Source organism: Erythrolamprus reginae, unplaced genomic scaffold, assembly GCF_031021105.1.
Source record: "Erythrolamprus reginae isolate rEryReg1 unplaced genomic scaffold, rEryReg1.hap1 H_2, whole genome shotgun sequence".
Classification (NCBI taxonomy): Eukaryota; Metazoa; Chordata; class Lepidosauria; order Squamata; family Dipsadidae; genus Erythrolamprus; species Erythrolamprus reginae.
In genome coordinates, this window is record NW_027248473.1 from 237,945 (window position 1) to 257,183 (window position 19,239).

Genomic DNA, 19,239 nt, shown 5'->3' on the forward strand with positions numbered 1-19,239 from the left:
CATAGAGGGAGGGAAGGAGGGAGAGAGAAGGAGGGCAAAAAAGAGAGGAAGGAAGGGAGAAACAAAGAGAGATGGAGAGAGGGGGAAAGAAAGAGGAAGGGAGAGAAAGAGGGAGAGAGAAATAGAACGAAAGGGAGGAAGAGAGATATTTTTTTGTCCAAACTTTTTTTAAAACACCCCCCCCCCCCCCCCCAATGTTCCCCAGGATTTTGTAAATGTGAATACTGTGCCGCGGCTCAAAAAAGGTTGGGAAACACTGAGATAGAGAATGCACAAACGTGAGAACCAACCAGACTGAGGTCATCCAATAAATGTAAGGCTTCAGATAAAAAGGGTTTCGTGATGTAAGAAATAGTCACCTTCTATGCAAAGTTGTTCTTCCTTATTCTATTATTTTAAATTGGTGTTTTTCAGTCTTAACGGATGTGTACATTTCCAACTCCCAGAATTTCCCAGCATTTGAACACTGTTTATATCATCCCAGGGCGGGATGGGGGATTTCGAAGTCGCTCTCTGGGCTATTATTTACCGCTGCCACAACATTGAAACAAAAACCACGAAAATAATGCATATCTCCTACAGCTGCCTCAGCCCGGAAAGCCCCGTCGATTTTGCAATACAGTATTTTCGATTGCCCACACAGGGAATTTCTCAATTTAAGAAACCTTACCGATGGAAGGAACAGCCCCTTCTCTTACAATTTCCGCCCCTCCTGAGCTCTTATCGTTAGCCTCCCCGGTCTCTTTACCACACAATGCAAAATAAGCTTGTTAATTACAGCGGACCTTACTTCCACGTAAGATTAGAACACCGCGATATTTTCTAACAATAGAAGAAAAAAAATATATAAGATTTAATTATCGGCTTCTTTAAAAAAGAAAGTGAAAGCAAAATGAAGGCGTTCTAACGCAAGCAGGATTTAGAGAACACTTCCTAATTCTCCTACATACAGTATTCAGCTTCTCTCATCCCTACAAGTCAAATATTGAATTTCGCTAGAAATCTCATTCACAGCCGTACGGAGCGCTGTTTCAAGCGTAGGCAAAGGTAAGAAAAATTATGCCTTAAAAAAAAAACCTTAAAGATTGTTGGGCGGCGGACCGTTTAATATTATTCTTTCAGTTTCAGTTAAGCAAACTTCCCAGGGACTGGAATGAAGCGGGTGTTCCTTTTACTGCAGAAATTGTAAATACTGTACAGTGTTATGTATCGCTGCTAGTTTTTAGACTAACTCAACCCGAAAATGATTACACGAAATAAAATGTAGAACTAAAGATACTAACCGGTGTTTGTAAGGCTGATATTATCTTCCTATACACATTGTTTCCTAAATCAGGGTAAATTGCTCCACATCGGGCAAAATGATTTTCCTTTGGGTAAGGACACACAAACCCATTATCCAATCACAACAGTGACATTTTGGAGATTTTGGCCAATGAAGGAAAAGGTTTGGGAAACGGTATATTAGATACTTCATCTTTAAAAAAAAAAAAAATTCTTCTTTTTTTAAAGAGTTAGCTATATGAATAGGTATGTAAAGCTTTCATGTTGCAAACATTGTGGATGGTAGTGTTTTGACACAAGAAATCCACTTTTCCCAGCCAGGGAGCCTAAAATTAAACACACGTTGCTGTTGTTTTGATCTAATCCCTAAAGCCATTGAAAGGTTCTGATACTGTATTTCCAATTCAGGCCAAAGCAATCATTTATTAAATCTGAAGCAATCATCTGCTTATTTTTTTCATCTGCATCTTAACATACTTTTTAAATAATTCAGATCTGTGATTGCTACCCCGCTGACTGATTTGGTTCACCAATCCCTTTTAACAGGAGATGTTCCTGATGATTGGAGAATGGCCAGTGTTGTGCCTATCCACAAGAAGGGCAGTAGAGAAGAAGCTGGTAACGACAGGCCAGTTAGCTTGACATTAGTCATTGTTAAAATGATGGAGACTACTCAAAAAGAGTCTGCGGAGAGGGGCGGCATACAAATCCAATAAATAATAATAATAATAATAATAATAATAATAATAATAATAATAATAAATCAGCACCTAAAAACCAATAACTTATTGGACCCAAACCAGCATGGCTTTACTGAAGGCAAATCATGTCAGTCTAATCTCATTGATTTCTTTGACTATGTCACAAAGGTGTTGGATGAAGGTGGTGCCGTGGATATTGCCTATCTGGACTTCAGCAAAGTCTTTGATATGGTTCCACATAAAGAGCTGATAGATAGGTTAGTGAAGATTGGACTTAATCCCTGGATAGTTCAGTGGATTTGCAGATGGCTGAAGCATAGATATCAGAAGGTTGTTGTTAATAGCGAGTATTCTGAGCAGAGCCTGGCTACAAGCGGTATGCCACAAGGGGCTGTTCTGGGTCCTATTCTTTTTAATACGCTTCTGAGTGACATGTGGAAGGTTTGGTAGGGAAGGTTTGCCTATTTGCCGATGACTCTAAAGTACGGTAATAGGATTGATATTCCTGGAGGCATCTGTAATATGGTAAATGATTTAGCTTTACTAGATAAGTGGTCAAAGCAATGGAAAACACAGTTTATTTTATTTGTTTGTTTGTTTGTTTTTTTATTTGTTTGTTTGTTTGTTTGTTTGTTTATTTATTTATTTATTAGATTTGTATGCCGCCCCTCTCCATGGATTCATTTAATGTTTCCAAATATAAAATAATGCACTTGGGGAAAAGGAATCTTCAATCTGAGTTGCATTGGCAGTTCTGTGTTAGCAAAAACTTCAGAAGAGAAGGATTTAGGGGTAGTGATTTCTGACAGTCTCAAAATAGGTGAGCAGTGTGGTCGGGCAGTAGGAAAAGCAAGTAGGATGCTTGGCTGCATAGCTAGAGGTATAACAAGCAGGAAGAGGGAGATTGTGATCCCCTTATATAGAGCGCTGGTGAGACCACATTTGGAATACTGTGTTCAGTTCTGGAGACCTCACCTACAAAAAGATATTGACAAAATTGAACGGGTCCAAAGACGGGCTACAAGAATGGTGGAAGGTCTTAAGCATAAAACGTACCAGGAAAGACTTAATGAACTCAATCTGTATAGTCTGGAGGACAGAAGGAAAAGGGGGGACATGATCAAAATATTTAAATATGTTAAAGGGTTAAATAAGGTTCAGGAGGGAAGTGTTTTTAATAGGAAAGTGAACACAAGAACAAGGGGATACAATCTGAAGTTAGTTGGGGGAAATATCAAAATCAACGTGAGAAAATATTATTTTACTGAAAGAGTGGTAGATCCTTGGAACAAACTTCCAGTAGACGTGGTTGGTAAATCCACAGTAATTGAATTTAAACATGCCTGGGATAAACATATATCCATTGTAAGATAAAATACAGGAAATAGTATAAGGGCAGACTAGATGGACCATGAGGTCTTTTTCTGCCGTCAGTCTTCTATCTTTCTAAAAAGTGTAGAGAAGAGCAACAAAGATCTGGAGGCCAAACTGTATGATGAACAATTAAGGGAACTAGATCTAGCAGCCTAATGAAGAGAAGGACTAAGGTTAAACAGTTATCTTCAGCCCTTGAGGGGCTACACAGAGCAGTTGGTGGGGCCCACTTATTCCTGGAAGCACCTGAGGACAGGACAAGAAGCAATGAGTAAGCAGTAAGGAGAAATTTGCTGTAAAAATAATTAGTTTGCCTCCCGCAGCTGTGTGTGTGCCATTGCTGGAGATTTTCAAGAAAATATCGGGCAGCCATTTGCCTTGGGCAGTGGGTTGGGTTAGAAGACCTCCAGCCCCTTCTAGCCCTATCATTCAATGATAACTTTCCAGCATTTCCAAACAGCACAGACAGTGATGAGTTGCACTGGTGATTGTTATCCAGCAAGGCCTGAAGACCTATACATTCTCCAAATAATGACCCACATTTGGGAAAAAGCTACTGTAATATTGTATCAGATTACTTCAAAGCCATACAAAATAAGCAAATAGCAATACAGTGATACCTTGTCTTACAAACTTAATTGGTTCCGGGACGAGGTTCTTAAGGTGAAAAGTTTGTAAGATGAAACAATGTTTCTCATAGGAATCAATGGAAAAGTGATTAATGCGTGCAAGCCCAAAATTCACCCCTTTTGCCATCCAAAGCACCCATTTTTGTGCTGCTGGGATTCCCCTCAGGCTCCCCTCCATGGAAAACCCCACCTTCGGACTTCTGTTGCCAGCGAAGTGCCCATTTTTGCACTGCTGGAATTCCCCTGCAGCATCACAAAAACACGGAAGTCCGGAGTTGGGGTTTCCCATGGAGGGGAACCTCAGGGGAATCCCAGGAGCAAAAACGGGTGCTTCGCTGGCAACGGAAGTCTAGAGGCAGGGTATCCCAGCGGCGGCGGTGGATTTGTAGAGTGAAAACAGTTTGTAAGAAGAGGCAAAAAAATCTTAAACCCCGGGTTTGTATCTCAAAAAGTTTGTATGACGAGGCGTTTGTAAGATGAGGTATCACTGTATATGTTTTAAGCCTAAGTAGCATGAGAAAAGATTTCTACAAATTGCAACTGATCGAATGGATTCAATATTAAGTAAATCATAATGTGTTTGGGTTGGTGAGAACTCAGACACTCGTAATTTTTCCATTGTTAAACCAGGATTTAGTAAGATGTATGAACTCAGTTATGATTTTGTTTCTTTCCTCATTCCTTTCTCTTAGACAAAATTTCTTCTTCAGATATGACATTTTATGACGCAACTAAATATTTGGCCAAAATGATAGACTCACAAGGAGATTGGGTTCCGGTACCCAGCTTGATAGACAATGACCATTTTAGGCCCCTTTGCCTGCTACAAAAGAAAAGGAAGACATCGTGGTGGCAGAGCTGTCCTTTTCACAAAACCGGATACCAGTTTGATCATGTGCTGTTATCAGGAAATGACTCTTCAAGTCTAGGTAATCTTCAAGTGTCTATCTCATTCATATATTTTTATTCATGGGATTATCTGTCTGTTGCATTTTGAGAAAAGTACAAAAAATTAAGAGTAAAACATTTTTAACACTAACACTCACCGGTATGTTGTGTGCTCAAAATGTGGGAACAAGGTTTTCTGAGATTTCCAGAGGTGGAAGAATAAGAAAATGAATATTCAGTGACTGATCAAGATCCTTGATCTCATGAGATAAATAACGAAGTTGAAACAATAGATTATCCAAAATTAACTTATGCTGTCTGAAACAAGGTTCAGCAAGCATTTTTATAAGGCTTACTTCCTACTACTATAAGGTTAGTGGGATAATATCACAGATATTGTTGAGACTGCAAGTTTTGGACTCATTTTCCCCCCACTGAAGGTCATTTAAGGACCAAAACTAATGCTTTCAGTCTTGGAGAAAGTAGCCAGGTTAATTTTTACACATAGAAACACTGCTAGCAAATCAGGAACCAGTCCCGATTGGAATGAGGAACCCAGTGGAGAAGATGACCCAATGGTGAGTGAGCCCATCCATCCGTTCCTCATTAGAGCAAGGATTAAAGTAATGACCGTGGGAGAGGAGGAAGAAATATGGGCTCTGATAGACACAGGGTGCTCAAGATGCCTTATCAGCAAAACCGTATGGAGAAGTTAAAAATCCAGACCAGGTCCTTAGTGAAACCCATCCGGTTCCAACAGATGGACGGCTCTCTAGTGGGCGGAGTTCCCGCTACGCTCCTGACTGAGTTAGTGGATCTGCGGATAGGCCAACATCATGAATTCCTGAGATTCATAGTCGCCCCTAAGATGTCGGAAGCAGTCATATTGGGTCTGACCTGGCTGGACAAATGGATCCCCACCATTCGTTGGGAGGGTGGATATCACAAGCTTTTCCTCCCCCTGGGCTCTAACCCTATTCCAGAGACTGACAGGAGAAAACTCCCTCCCCAGGAGGACCTAGGTGGGTCCTTAGCAGTGGCTGCGATGAAGGAAGGAACACTTCCAGATCTCCAGAAGGTGCCCCTGGAATACAGAGACTTGGGAAAAGTTTTCAGTGAGGAAGATTGCAATGAACTGCCCCCTCACAGACCCACAGGCTGTGCGATAGAATTTGAACCAGGGGCAGCTCTCCCAAAACCTAGAATATACGCAATGTCAACAAAGGAATTGAGAGAGCTGAGAAAATACATAGACACCAACCTGAGAAGGGGATTCATCCAGCCTGCCAATTCCAGAACAGCAGCCCACGTTCTCTTTAAGGAGAAGGTTCGTCTGGTGGCTGATTACCGAAATTTAAATGTAGTGTGTGTGCAGAACACTTATCCCCTCCCCCTTACTTAATCATCTAGCCAAGGGGAAATATTTTACCAAACTGGATTTAAGGGAGGCATCAGAATAAAGGAAGGGGATGAGTGGAAAACCGCTTTCAACTGCCCATTAGGGAGTTTCCAATTCCAAGTGATGCCATTTGGTCTGAAGGGAGTCCCTGCCACATTCATGCAGTACATAAATGAAGTTCTACATGCCCACCTCTAAAACGGGGTTCTAGTGTACTTAGATGACAGATCCTATTTCCGCTACTGGACATGGGTCGGGTTTTGGGGGAGAGAGGGGTGTCAAGCTCTGCCCATGCGTGCCATATTAACAGACATCTCTATTTGTTTTTCTTTCTTGATTTATTGTTTGTATTATAATTAGCTTGTCCGATATGAAAATAATTTTATAAGTAAGCATATCCTCTCCATGGTAACCCTATGGCCCAACCCAAGCATTCAAAATTGTTCTCCAGTCAAAAAACCGTGAACCTCTGGTCTTGATATATCTCTTTGTCAGGCGCAAGTAGTGAGAAGTACTCATGAATAGTCTCAAAAGAAATTTTATTAGTACTCAACTGCTTTACAAGAATCTCATCAGATTTATTATATTATATTATATTATATTATATTATTATATCATATTATATTATTATAATTAAATTATATTCCTTTGGGAACAGTCACCTAAGGCTTCAGGGATTCTGAGGGAGATCAGGCCTGTTCTGGGTTCAGGTTGTGAGTTCAATCCATGGTAGAGGTGGGCAATGGTAAGCCAGGGTTAGAATTGAGTCCAATCAGATATGGTATAGATGCCATTATAAAAACCTTCGCATTGGCAATCGGAAGTGGGGGCAGGTTTGATCTATAATTTGGTTACCTAAAGTCTGTTTAATTTTTTTTTCAAGGTCATCTCCATATTCCTTTATACCCAAGACTCAGTCCCCATCCTGTGTGCAAAGAAACCATTGGCATTACAGTGTTCCCTTGATTTTCGTGGGGGATGCGTTCCGAGACCGCCCGCGAAAGTCGAATTTCCGCGAAGTAGAGATGCGGAAGTAAATGCACTATTTTTGGCTATGAACAATATCACAAGCCTTTCCTTAACACTTTAAACCCCTAAACTGCAATTTCCCATTCCCTTAGCAACCATTTAGATGATTACTCACCATGTTTATTTATTAAAGTTTATTTAAAAAATATTTATTAAAGGCGGACGAAAGTTTGGCGATGACATATGACATCATCAGGCGGGAAAAACTGTGGTATAGGGGGGGAAAACGCAAAGTATTTTTTAGTTAATATTTTTGAAAAACCGTGGTATAGCCGTTTCGCGAAGTTCGAACCCGCGAAAATCGAGGGACCACTGTACTCCCTTCACTGTCCATGGATAGCATTGATAGATCACAGGGCTGTGACTTGGATGAGAAAATTTCAGATGAAACTTGTGAATAATATATGGACCATGGAGTTTTGCTTTCCCAAATTCAGGATAGCTCTTCCAATGAATCAGTATCCAAAACATCCTCTTCCGCATCTAGAATCTAGATTACAATCTTAATTTTTTTTTTCTATATATAAGGAAGGAGAGGAATAGATTTAGAACATAAGGGGCAAGACCCAAAGGAAGATGAATCTTCACAGACAATGATTGGGGTCATTTGCTAGGTACCTGAGAAGAGAACAATAGATTTGACTTTCAGCTTTTTAGATGGTTAGATAAAGCTGGGGAGATCATATTGGAAAGCTATATCAAATTACCCATAGCAATCCTGTGTGGAAGGTTGTCACATATTATCAGTAGTACATACCTTAAGCATGAGAAAAATCACAGAAATAAAGTCAAACTAAATCCACTTGAGGACTCTAAAGAGAAAAGAGACAGATAACTAGAACCAGGCGGCTGTCCTACCTTTGAGGTAAAGGGGCATAAAAATGTCATTATTTACAGTACATAGTTTTAATATCCAAGTGCATTAGAGTTCCGTTAGTAGAAAAAATGCATAGGTGCCTAGAAACCCATAGTAAGGTTATTCCATAGTATTATCAATGTTACATTCAAATTACAAATGTCACAGTTGGATTGCCTTCTTTTATTATGGAAGAGCTACTGGAGTATATAACCTACTTCTGGAGTGCAAGATTCAGGAATGTAACCACAGGTTGCCCAAAAAGAAGAAATGTCTATGAAGGGATATACTGTATTTTTTTACTGTAGAAATAAATTCTATAAGTGGCAATCCATGTAGTCCTTGACTTACAACTGTAATCAAGCCCATAATTACAGTTGTATATCATGACAACCATAAAGTGGTCCATACATGATATTTTTTGCAGCATCCTTAAGTAAATCCTACAGTCATTAAATTAACCCATTATAGTGGTGCCTCTGCCTACAAATGCCTCTACTTACAAACTTTTCTAGGTAAGAACCGGGTGTTCAAGATTTTTTTGCCTCTTCTCAAGAACCATTTCCCACTTACAAACCCAAGCCTCCAAAACTGTAACCAGAAAAGGTGGGGAGAAGCCTCCATGGGGCCTCTCTACTGGAATGAAACAGGGCCTCCACTCTCCCTGTAGTTTCCCCAATTGTATGCATTATTTGCTTTTACATTGATTCCTATGGGAAAAATGCTTCTTCTTACAAACTTTTCTACTTAAGAACCTGGTCACAGAACAAATGAAGTTCGTAAGTAGAGATACCACTGTATTCACTATGAGATGGTTTTTTTCTAGAAACTAGAAGTAAATGCTAGTTTCAGTAAAAAAAATGTAAATGTTGTAAATCATGTGATCACTGCAAATGGTCATAAATGCAGACTGGTTGCTGAGTGCCTAAAATGCAATCTCATGACTGTAGGAAGAGTGCATTCTGAATCCTAGTTTATATCCAAAATTTTATTTGGTTTATTGAAACTAACAATCTGACATCACATAGTTGATTAACTCTGCAATATTTTAAAATGGTCTAGAAAAATAATGCAGTTTCCTGAAAGGCCATTGCAAAGAATAAAAGACTGCTATTGCCAGGGTCCCAAGTAATACAACCAGAGAACAGAATTCCATTGTTCCAAAGAAAAAGGTAGGGGCTGGAGTAAACTAGCAGTCTTTCTAGAAGCAGTCTTGACTTGGTGACAACAAGTATCACAAGAGGAAACATAGCCCTTGATATCTGTCATCAGAAGTTGCAAAACACTCCATTTATCCCGACAGTTATTTGTCAAGGTAGATTTGCAGTATTTTTTCCTCTTAAGTGGAGGGGAACATTGCATCCCTTGTAAAATCATGGAATCAATTATAAATTGATCAATCACCATCTACTTAGAATCTAATAATCTACTCTCAAACAAACAATTTGGATTCAGAAAGAAATTATCCTGCAACCTACAACTATTTCACTGCAAAAATGTTTGGACTACCCACCTCGACCAAGGAAAATCCATTGATGCAATTTATATAGACTTTTGCAAAGCCTTCGACTCAGTGGTCCATGACAAACTACTCCTAAAACTCAAATCCTATGGCATCTCAGGACTCCTCCACAACTGGATTACTGCATTCCTGTCAAACAGGCAACAAATTGTCAAAATTGGTAGTGCCATTTCCACCCCCATCCCTGTCATAAGTGGCGTTCCCCAGGGAAGCATACTAGATCCTACTCTCTTCATTTCTACATCAATTACCTCTGTGACCATATCGAAAGCAACTGTGTTCTTTTTGCCGACGATGTGAAACTTTTCAACACCACTGACAAAACACTCACTCTCCAAAAAGACCTGGACTTTGTCTTAGACTGGTCTAACACCTGGCAACTTCAAATATCAACCAACAAATGCTCTACCCTCCACATCGGCAAAAAGAATCCAAACCACACATACGAACTGAATAAACAATCTCTCACTGCCAACCCACACTCAGTAAAAGACCTTGGAATACTAATATCAAATGACCTAAGTGCTAAAGCCCACTGCAACAATATCGCCAAAAAAGCTTCTAGAGTTGTTAACCTGATCCTACGCATCTTCTGCTCAGGCAATCTCACACTACTCACAAGAGCCTACAAAACTTTTGCCAGACCCATCCTAGACTACTGCTCATCTGTCTGGAACTCATACCACATCTCAGACATCAACACCCTTGAAAATGTCCAAAGATATTTCACCAGAAGAGCCCTTCACTCCTCCACTCGAAACAGAATATCCTACGAAAATAGACTAACAATCCTGGGCCTAGAGAGCCTAGAACTACGGCGTCTAAAACACGATTTGAGTATTGCCTACAACTTCAGCTTCAACCACAACAACACAAGAGCACGCAACTTAATACGAACCGCTCCAAACTTGACTGTAAAAAATATGATTTCAACAATCGAGTTATCGCAAGCGTAGAACTCATTACCGAACTCAATTGTGTCAACCCCCTAACCCCCAACATTTCTCCCTTAGACTCTCCACGATTGACCTCTCCAGGTTCCTAAGAGGCCAGTAAGGGGCGTACATAAGTGCACTGGTGTGCCTTTCGTCCCCTGTCCAATTGTCTTTCCTTTCTCACACTTATCATATATATTTTCTTTCTTTCATATATCCTCTCCTCTAAGTTCAAGTTTACCCTTATATATATTACTACATGTCTATTTTTCTTCCTATGTATTTGTGTATTGGACAAATGAATAAATAAATAAATAAAAATAAATATTACCTATTGTGAAACAGCTATCTATTATTCACAGACAAAGATAAAACAAGTTCTAGAGCACACCTTCATCTTTCAAAGGCACTTTTCAAGAGATGTCAAGAGGTTTAACCTGAAAATATACCAAGTGGCAAGTAGAATTATTTCCCACTTTCTGGAACTCTTGGTATGATAGTGATAATTAGATAGTGCTGATTTAGATTAGATAATGTTCGATTCGGTATCAATAGAATCCTTTGCTGCCAGGATAGTAGCCTGCTGCTCCATTTCTGTGTTTCTGTAGTACTTCTTCTAACATTGTGATTTTTGTCAATATTTGTTCTCTAGTTTGCAACAATTCAGAGCCATTCACCGTTGAAGTCACTGTAGATGGAACACTGAAGGGGGATATTGGTGGAATTACTGACACTGAAATAACTAGTGCTGTCAGAATTTCTTATGAAAGGTCTGTAAAGATAAAAAAGATACAGGTTTCACCCCAAGACCTTGATTCTTTGATGAAAGAAAAGTAAGTAACATAAACAAGCAAATGAAAAAAGACTCCAGCCACATTTAACATTGTCCTCAAGTTCTACATTCTTCTAATACAGTACTTTACATAAAGTCTATGATTAATTGACCTCGATTAGTTTTAATTTTAACAATCGCATAGCTTATATACCAGAGAATCTGTATCCAACCTAATATTTTAGGTCTTTCTGTGGTGCATCTACCACCCTACAATTCTAGCTTCCTTATTGTTGCTGGTCCTCTTCTTCTCTTTCTTTCCACCCTTCCTAGTGTTACAGATTTATTCACAGGGCTATGTCATTGGGTCCAAAATATAATATAATTTAAAGCCTTTAGATAATTGCAACAAGATTTAATTCTTTCTAAGCATTAACCATATACTGTATGGTAAAGAACATTGCCAAGAAATACACACAGGAAATGGAAAAGAAATTGACTGTATAGGATTACTTATTGCAATGGAACTTATATATATATATATTGTATTGGGGGGTTTACTCCCCAAAAGTTATAAATTGAATTGCATGTGTTCTTTTTTAGAAAAATCAACAATGAACATCCATTTATTAAACAATCAAAGAAGCTTCAGAGGAACTTATACATGATCACTGCATCAGCAGAAGCTACGGAAACGACAGCTTTTGAAGAATCTAACAAAGTGGAAAGCAGCATCCTTCATAAAGCCTACGTTAAACTGAGCGTGAAGGTCTGATCCGTACAGTGAATTATGAACTTGAAGGAAAGAAAATGCATCTCTTTTCAGCAAATTGTTTTATCCCATATTTTGTCTTTTAGGGTGCCAGAGATAGGAAGAAAACAATCACTATTCCAAAGGGATGCATCTTGGCATTCAAACCTAAGAAATTAATTATAGAAAAAGAAACTGTAGGTAAGAGGCCTTTTTTTAAAATCCCAGACATGTGCCAATGAGTAGTTTTCTTAAAATGTTATTTTTCCAGCCAAGCTGAAAGTTTCAAAGATCTAGCAGTCGGCTGAGGACAGGAAGAAGTGAGCTGGATAGATAGCTGATCTAATAAAGTGCAGCTCTTATGTCCATCCATGTTTTCAAGAAAGGCAAATATTCATATGTTTGAATTCAACCTTCTGTTCAATGCAGTATAGTTGCCTATGTCTCCTACTCCCAATCTCTCCACTCCAATTTCCAATTGCTTTTACTGTTAGAGTTTTGTTTATATAATTCAATCGAGTTAATAGGTAATGGTGAAGAAAGATTCTCTCTATATATCCAATAGTCTCCGTTTGTAATAAGACAGTCAGTTTGATATTTATAGTTTGGCAACTCTGTTGTTTGACTCTTTTACCCTCTTAAACTTCCAATACTCTTCTTCACACTATCACCTTCGGAGTCCTCGCTGCCTCTATCTGCTTATCTGTTTAGTCACTCAAGCTCAGAATTCTCTCTCCTATCCAGTTTCAAATGATTCCTTCTGGTGTTTTTGCCTTCAATCTTAGTCTTTGAGTTATCCAAATGCTGTCATTTCTTCTTACACAGATCTCTAAAGTGTGCAATAGGATTGATATTCCTGGAGGGGTCTGTAATATGGTAAATGATTTCGCTTTACTAGATAAATGGTCAAAGCAATGGAAACTGCAGTTTAATGTTTCCAAATGTAAAATAATGCACTTGGGGAAAAGGAATCCTCAATCTGAGTATTGCATTGGCAGTTCTGTGTTAGCAAAAACTTCAGAAGAGAAGGATTTAGGGGTAGTGATTTCTGACAGTCTCAAAATGGGTGAGCAGTGTGGTTGGGCAGTAGGAAAAGCAAGTAGGATGCTTGGCTGCATAGCTAGAGGTATAACAAGCAGGAAGAGGGAGATTGTGATCCCCTTATATAGAGCACTGGTGAGACCACATTTGGAATACTGTGTTCAGTTCTGGAGACCTCACCTACAAAAAGATTGACAAAATTGAACGGGTCCAAAGACGGGCTACAAGAATGGTGGAAGGTCTTAAGCATAAAACGTATCAGGAAAGACTTAATGAACTCAATCTGTATAGTGTGGAGGACAGAGGGAAAAGGGGGGACATGATCGAAACATTTAAATATGTTAAAGGGTTAAATAAGGTCCAGGAGGGAAGTGTTTTTAATAGGAAAGTGAACACAAGAACAAGGGGACACAATCTGAGGTTAGTTGGGGGAAAGATCAAAAGCAACGTGAGGAAATATTATTTCACTGAAAGAGTAGTAGATCCTTGGAACAAACTTCCAGCAGATGTGGTTGGTAAATCCACAGTAACTGAATTTAAACATGCCTGGGATAAACATAGATCCATCCTAAGATAAAACACAGGAAATAGTATAAGGGCAGACTAGATGGACCATGAGGTCTTTTTCTGCTGTCAGTCTTCTATGTTTCTATGTTTCTTTGGTCTAAATCTTTCTTTCACAGTACATACCATAAATCTGTTGCTCTCCTAATGTTTCCAAAGTCTTTCTCTTTTCCTTAGTCCACAGTTTTTCTTTGAGTTTCAATTATCTTTCCTTACTGTATTTTCTCTTGCTGCAGCATAAATTCTATATCCTCTTAGTCCTTTTTTAAGTTTTTTTTTTTTTTTTGGTCCTAGAGTTGTCACTTTCACTGATGAGCTTTTTAACCTTTACCTTCTCGGCAACATTATTTTAAGTAATCATGGCTTTTCTCTTTCAATCGCCACTTGGTTTCTGTCTAGAACTTCACTCCTTTTGTCCAAAATTGTTGAAATTTATTTGATTTATTAATTCCAATTTATTAATTCCACTCAGCAGTCTGTTTCTTTTTCTCAGTGTTACGTTTCTTTGAAACTTAAATAAGTTCTTCCAAAAATTTGTATACAGTATTATTAGCTAGCATAATGTGAACAATTAAGTTTTCCTAATTTTTACTTTAGGTATTTCTTATTACACTACTGATGAATTACAAACTTTTGGTAAGTGTACTTCAGTCATTTTATTTTACTATTTTAATGAATATATTATGATAGGCATACAAATCCAAGTAATAAATAAATAAATAAATATTATGATATACCTGAATTCTTTATTCAATTACTGCTTCTTGAGTAGACATCATTATCTAGATCAGGGGTCCCCAAACCTTTTACACAGGGGGCCAGTTCACTATCCCAAAGACTGTTGGAGGGCCGGACTATAAAAAAAACCCTGCGGTTTTCTTAATGCCGCCGCCTTGAGGGAGGAGGAGGAGGTGAAGTGGAGCAAGTCCCCAACTCTTTGCCGATGGGCGTGTGCCGAGCATCTCGGTTGTGGCCTCTCCGCCCCCATCCGCCAGCCCACCTGACGTGGAGCAGGGAATCTTGGCACCAGCATTCACGGTGGGTGGGTGTGGGCACAGCTCTTTCTTTTACCCACCACCGTCGCCTCCAGCCAAACCGGCAGCAGCCACCGCAAGTTCCTCGGGCGGGTTCTGCCACTTTCTAATAATTTCTGCACTTTCTACGGCCACCTGGCTGGGCTGCCCAGAGGGAGTGGAAGCTCCCACCGAAGGAACCTGCAGCGATGGCTGCCGGCGGGAGAAGGAAAGGGAGCCGCGGCCGCCCCCGCCTGCCGCAGATGGGCGGGTGCCGAGCCTCTCGGTTGTGGCCTCTCCGCCCCCATCCCCCTGCCAGCCCACAAGGGGATGGGGAGTGCGCTCACACGTGCAACATTCAGAATAAGAAAAACCATTCAAAAAAAGAAAAACTTTAGCCGGCCTCGCACTTTCATCGCTCTCCGCCCCCAACTCCAACGCCCGGCTCCATGTAAAATCTCGTGTGCTGATGTGGGCTGGATAAATTGCCTCAGTGGGCCACATCTGGCCCCTGGGCCGTAGTTTGGGGACCGCTGATCTAGATGGAGTGTGTGCTCATTTTTTTTTATTGCCAGTTATGTGGGCATTAATTATTTTATGGGCATGGCATCATGGCCATATGATGGGTGGGCATGGCTTCATGGTCATGTGACTGTGGGTGTAGCTAGGGGATCATGTGATGGGGGGGTGCGTCTGGTTGGTCAAGTGACTGAGTGGGCATGGCCAACTTGCCGTCACTCACATCAAGGGTTAGAGTTAGGATTAGGGTGCCTGGCCTATCTTTGCCTCAAAGGCCTCAACAAGATACAATTTCCTGTCTATTTATTTACTACTAATCCTGTGTTCTTACTTTCTTTTCTCTCTCTCTCTCTTTTTCTCCCTGCCCTCTTTCCTTTTTATTTTTCTTTATTTTTCTTTCTTTTTTTCTTGTCCCTCTTCCTTCCTTCCTTCCTACCTTCCTTCTTTCTTTCCTTCTTTCTTTTTCTTTCTTTCTCTCTCTCTCTCTTTCTTTGTTTCTTCTCTCTCTCTCTCTTTTTCTCCCTTCCCTCTTTCCTTTTTATTTTCCTTTCTTTTTCTTGTCCCTCTTCCTTCCTACCTACCTTCCTTCTTTCTTTCTTTCCTTCTTTCTTTTTCTTTCTTTCTCTCTCTTTCTCTTTCTTTGTTTCTTCTCTCTCTCTCTCTCTCTCTTTCTCCCTTCCCTCTTTCCTTTTTATTTTCCTTTCTTTTTCTTGTCCCTCTTCCTTCCTACCTACCTTCCTTCTTTCTTTCCTTCTTTCTTTTTCTTTCTTTCTCTCTCTCTCTCTTTCTTTGTTTCTTCTCTCTCTCTCTCTCTTTTTCTCCCTTCCCTCTTTCCTTTTTATTTTCCTTTCTTTTTCTTGTCCCTCTTCCTTCCTACCTACCTTCCTTTTTTCTTTCCTTCTTTCTTTTTCTTTCTTTCTCTCTTTCTTTGTTTTTTTTTCTCTCTCTCTCTTTCTTAATACCCTATGTGAGCCCTAGACTCCACCAACCGGATTTTAAAACACTTTTAAAAAAATACAATAAACTGGTCAGTATCTTAATTTTGATCAATTTATTCTTACCAGAAAAATTTAAGCATTTATGAGCTTCAAGTTAATTGTTGTCATGGAATTGTTTAATTAATCTGTCCATTTTCACTTTCCAACTTTTTACCCATGTGGATTCAGACAAAGGGTACCCTTTCCAATGAATGAGATATTGTAGTTGGCCTCTAAATACTCAGGAGCGGTATTACAAGGGGGAGAGGCGGTGGTAGGGTTTGTGGTCTTAATTCAGATTTGTCACCGGTTATAGTAAGCTGCAGTGCAACACTGGGTGGATTTTCCCTAATGTTCTGGACAATGCAAGCTGTAAATTGACTATTGGGAAGGGCCCGAAGAATTTTGGCCCTAGCTTTTTGCTGGGCAATCTCAATTGGATATATCTCCTACTTGGAAAGTGGGTTGGAGCGGTCAATGCTTGTCAGTTTGCTTCTTGAAGGCTTCGGCAGCATCAGCCAGTACTCTCTTGGTGTTTTCCCATCCTTTTTTAAAGATTTCCATCCATTCAGCCAGGGACATGGAAGTGGGTGCTTTCATGAGTAGTTCCAGCATGGAAATGAACTCTAGGTCACTGGTGACTTGGAAAGGAGTCAACCCAGTGTTGCTGTGAGCGGCGTTGTTATATGCTACTTCTGCAAATGGTAGCAGCTCTGCCCAGTCATCTTGTTGGTAATCTACATAACAACAGAGGTACTGCTCCACCATCCCGTTGGTCCGTTCCACTGCACCATTGATACTGAGATGGAAAGTTGAGCAAAGTCCTTGCATGGATTCAAACACACGTATGAATTGTCTCCAAAACTTGGCGGTGAACTGTACACCTCTATCAGATACGATCATCTAGGGCAGTGTTTTTCAACCAGTGTGCCGCGGAACATGGTCAGGTGTGCCGCGAGAGGGGAGAGAGAAAGGGAAAGAAAGCAAGAGAGAGAGAGAAAGCAAGCAAGAGAGAGAATGTGTGTGTGAGAGAGAAAGAAAGCAAGAGAGAGAAAGAAAGCAAGAGAGAGAGAGAGAGAAAGGAAGCAAGAAAGAGAGAGAGAGGGAGAAAGAGAGAGAGAGAGACACTGAAGGAGAGAGAGAAAGAGAGAGAAAGCAAGAGAGAAAGAGAGAGAAAGAAAGAGAGAAAGAGAGAGAAAGAAAGAGAAAGAAAGAAAGAGAGACAAAGACAGTGAGTGAGAGCGAGAAAGCAAGAAAGAGAGAAGGAGAGGAAGGGAGAGAGAGAGAAATGAGAGAAAAAAGGGGAGAAAAAAATAAATGAGAAAATGACTGAGGCAGAGAATGAAAGGAAAGAGAGAGAAACAAGAGAGAGAGAGAAGTGACTCTTGATTTAAAGCATATGATTTTAAAAAAGCATCCAAAGAATAAGAGAGGAAAAGCCCCAGCCTTCATCTGTTTTTGGAAAGAATAAGAGAGGAAAAAACACAGCTCTCAACTGTTTTTGGAAATGGTTCAAAAGTGTGTATTCACACACGCACACACACACACACACACACACAAGGGGGAGATAATATGTATAACATGTATTGTCTTAGAGTGTCATTTTGTGTCATTTTGGTTGGTGGTGTGCCCAGGATTTTGTAAATGTAAAAAATGTGCCGCGGCTCAAAAAAGGTTGAAAATCACTGCTCTAGGGCACCCCATGCAAGCGGTAGATGTGCTTGATGAACAATTTTGCTAAGGGTCTTGCAGATGGCAATCCAGAGCAAGCGATGAAATGGGCTTGCCTGGAGAACAAATCAACAACCGTCCAGATCACAGTGTTGCCCTTACGGTCTGGGAGTTCCACTATGAAATCCATCACAATCTCTTCCCAGAGTTTACTCGGATCAGCCACCTGCTGTAGGATTCTGGTGGTTTTCCTGGCTGGTGTTTCTTGGTGGCAGAAGTAGCGCAGCACTTCACATAATCCTCCACCTCTGAGTTCATTTTTGGCCACCAGAACTGGCTCTACGTCAGGTGGAGCTTTTTCAGGAACTCAAAGTGTCCACCCAGCTTGGTTTTGTGGCTCTGCTGGACCACTTGCAATCTGAGTATGTATAACTTGGACCCCTTCCACACAAATCTTCTCTCATGGTTAAAATATCCTTGTTATCATTAAGACAGGGATCGCTAGGCAGAGCTGCCTTAAATTTCTCTTAAAAATCCATGTTGCATCTGCTTTAGGAGAGGAGGTTAGGAGAGGCGGCTTCGGGTGCGCCCTTGGAAAAGGGTGTGCGGGGGGGTTGTTTTGCGGTGCACTGGCGCAGGCGTGCGCGGCCCGGCACCCTCCTGCTCCCACAGGTCCCCAAAGGACATTGGTTGCCGCCCCCGCCAGGGAAGCTCCAGCTGGGCGGGGCGCTGCTGGTGCCTCCGCCCTGGAGCTCTTGCCACCGCCATCTCCCGACTACTACTTGGTGCCGCTGCTGATGGCGCCCTCCTCCTCTTGCTGCCGGTGCGAAGAATGAAGCTCTCCTTTTTTCCCGCCTTCCTTCTTTGGGGCCCAGCAGGAGAGCGCCAGCAATAGCGGCATCGGAAAGTAGCCGCACCGGCAGTGCCCCGCCCAGCTGCCCTAGGAGTTTGGCGGCACACCTGACCACACTGGTTGGGAAACGCTGCCTTAAATGACATTCAGCTCCAGATCAAATCAGCCTTTTTTCTTTCTTTGCATGAAGGGAGAATGCAGATTAAACATGGAAAAGGAGCCTCAGGTCCCTACACACCAGTGTTGATGGGTTGCACATTGGGTATGTATCTTATTTTCAACAGACTGCTACCTCTTTGGGGCTAAGGTTGCTTTTTGCAGCATGGAGAGGAACAACAGCACCCATCACAATTCAAAGTGTTGGTTATGACCTATAAAGCCCTTCATGGCATTGGACCAGAATATCTCCGGGATCGTCTTCTGCTGCACGAATCCCAGTGCCTGATAAGGTCCCACAGAGT

The 19,239-nt window shown here is 40.8% G+C and overlaps 1 protein-coding gene across 1 annotated transcript in view; it reads left to right on the forward strand.

The window, feature by feature from the left end:
• Positions 1-746: 746 nt before the first annotated feature.
• LOC139155453 (gasdermin-A2-like) overlaps positions 747-19,239 on the forward strand; it is a 31,209-nt gene continuing 12,716 nt past the window's right edge. Inside the window, exons 1-7 of the mRNA XM_070730589.1 lie at positions 747-1,047; positions 4,681-4,917; positions 11,270-11,450; positions 11,993-12,158; positions 12,248-12,341; positions 14,343-14,381; positions 18,969-19,040. Of these exons, the coding sequence (XP_070586690.1) occupies positions 4,701-4,917; positions 11,270-11,450; positions 11,993-12,158; positions 12,248-12,341; positions 14,343-14,381; positions 18,969-19,040 (769 nt within the window). The 5' untranslated portion in view covers positions 747-1,047; positions 4,681-4,700. The remainder of the gene's footprint in view (positions 1,048-4,680; positions 4,918-11,269; positions 11,451-11,992; positions 12,159-12,247; positions 12,342-14,342; positions 14,382-18,968; positions 19,041-19,239) is intronic.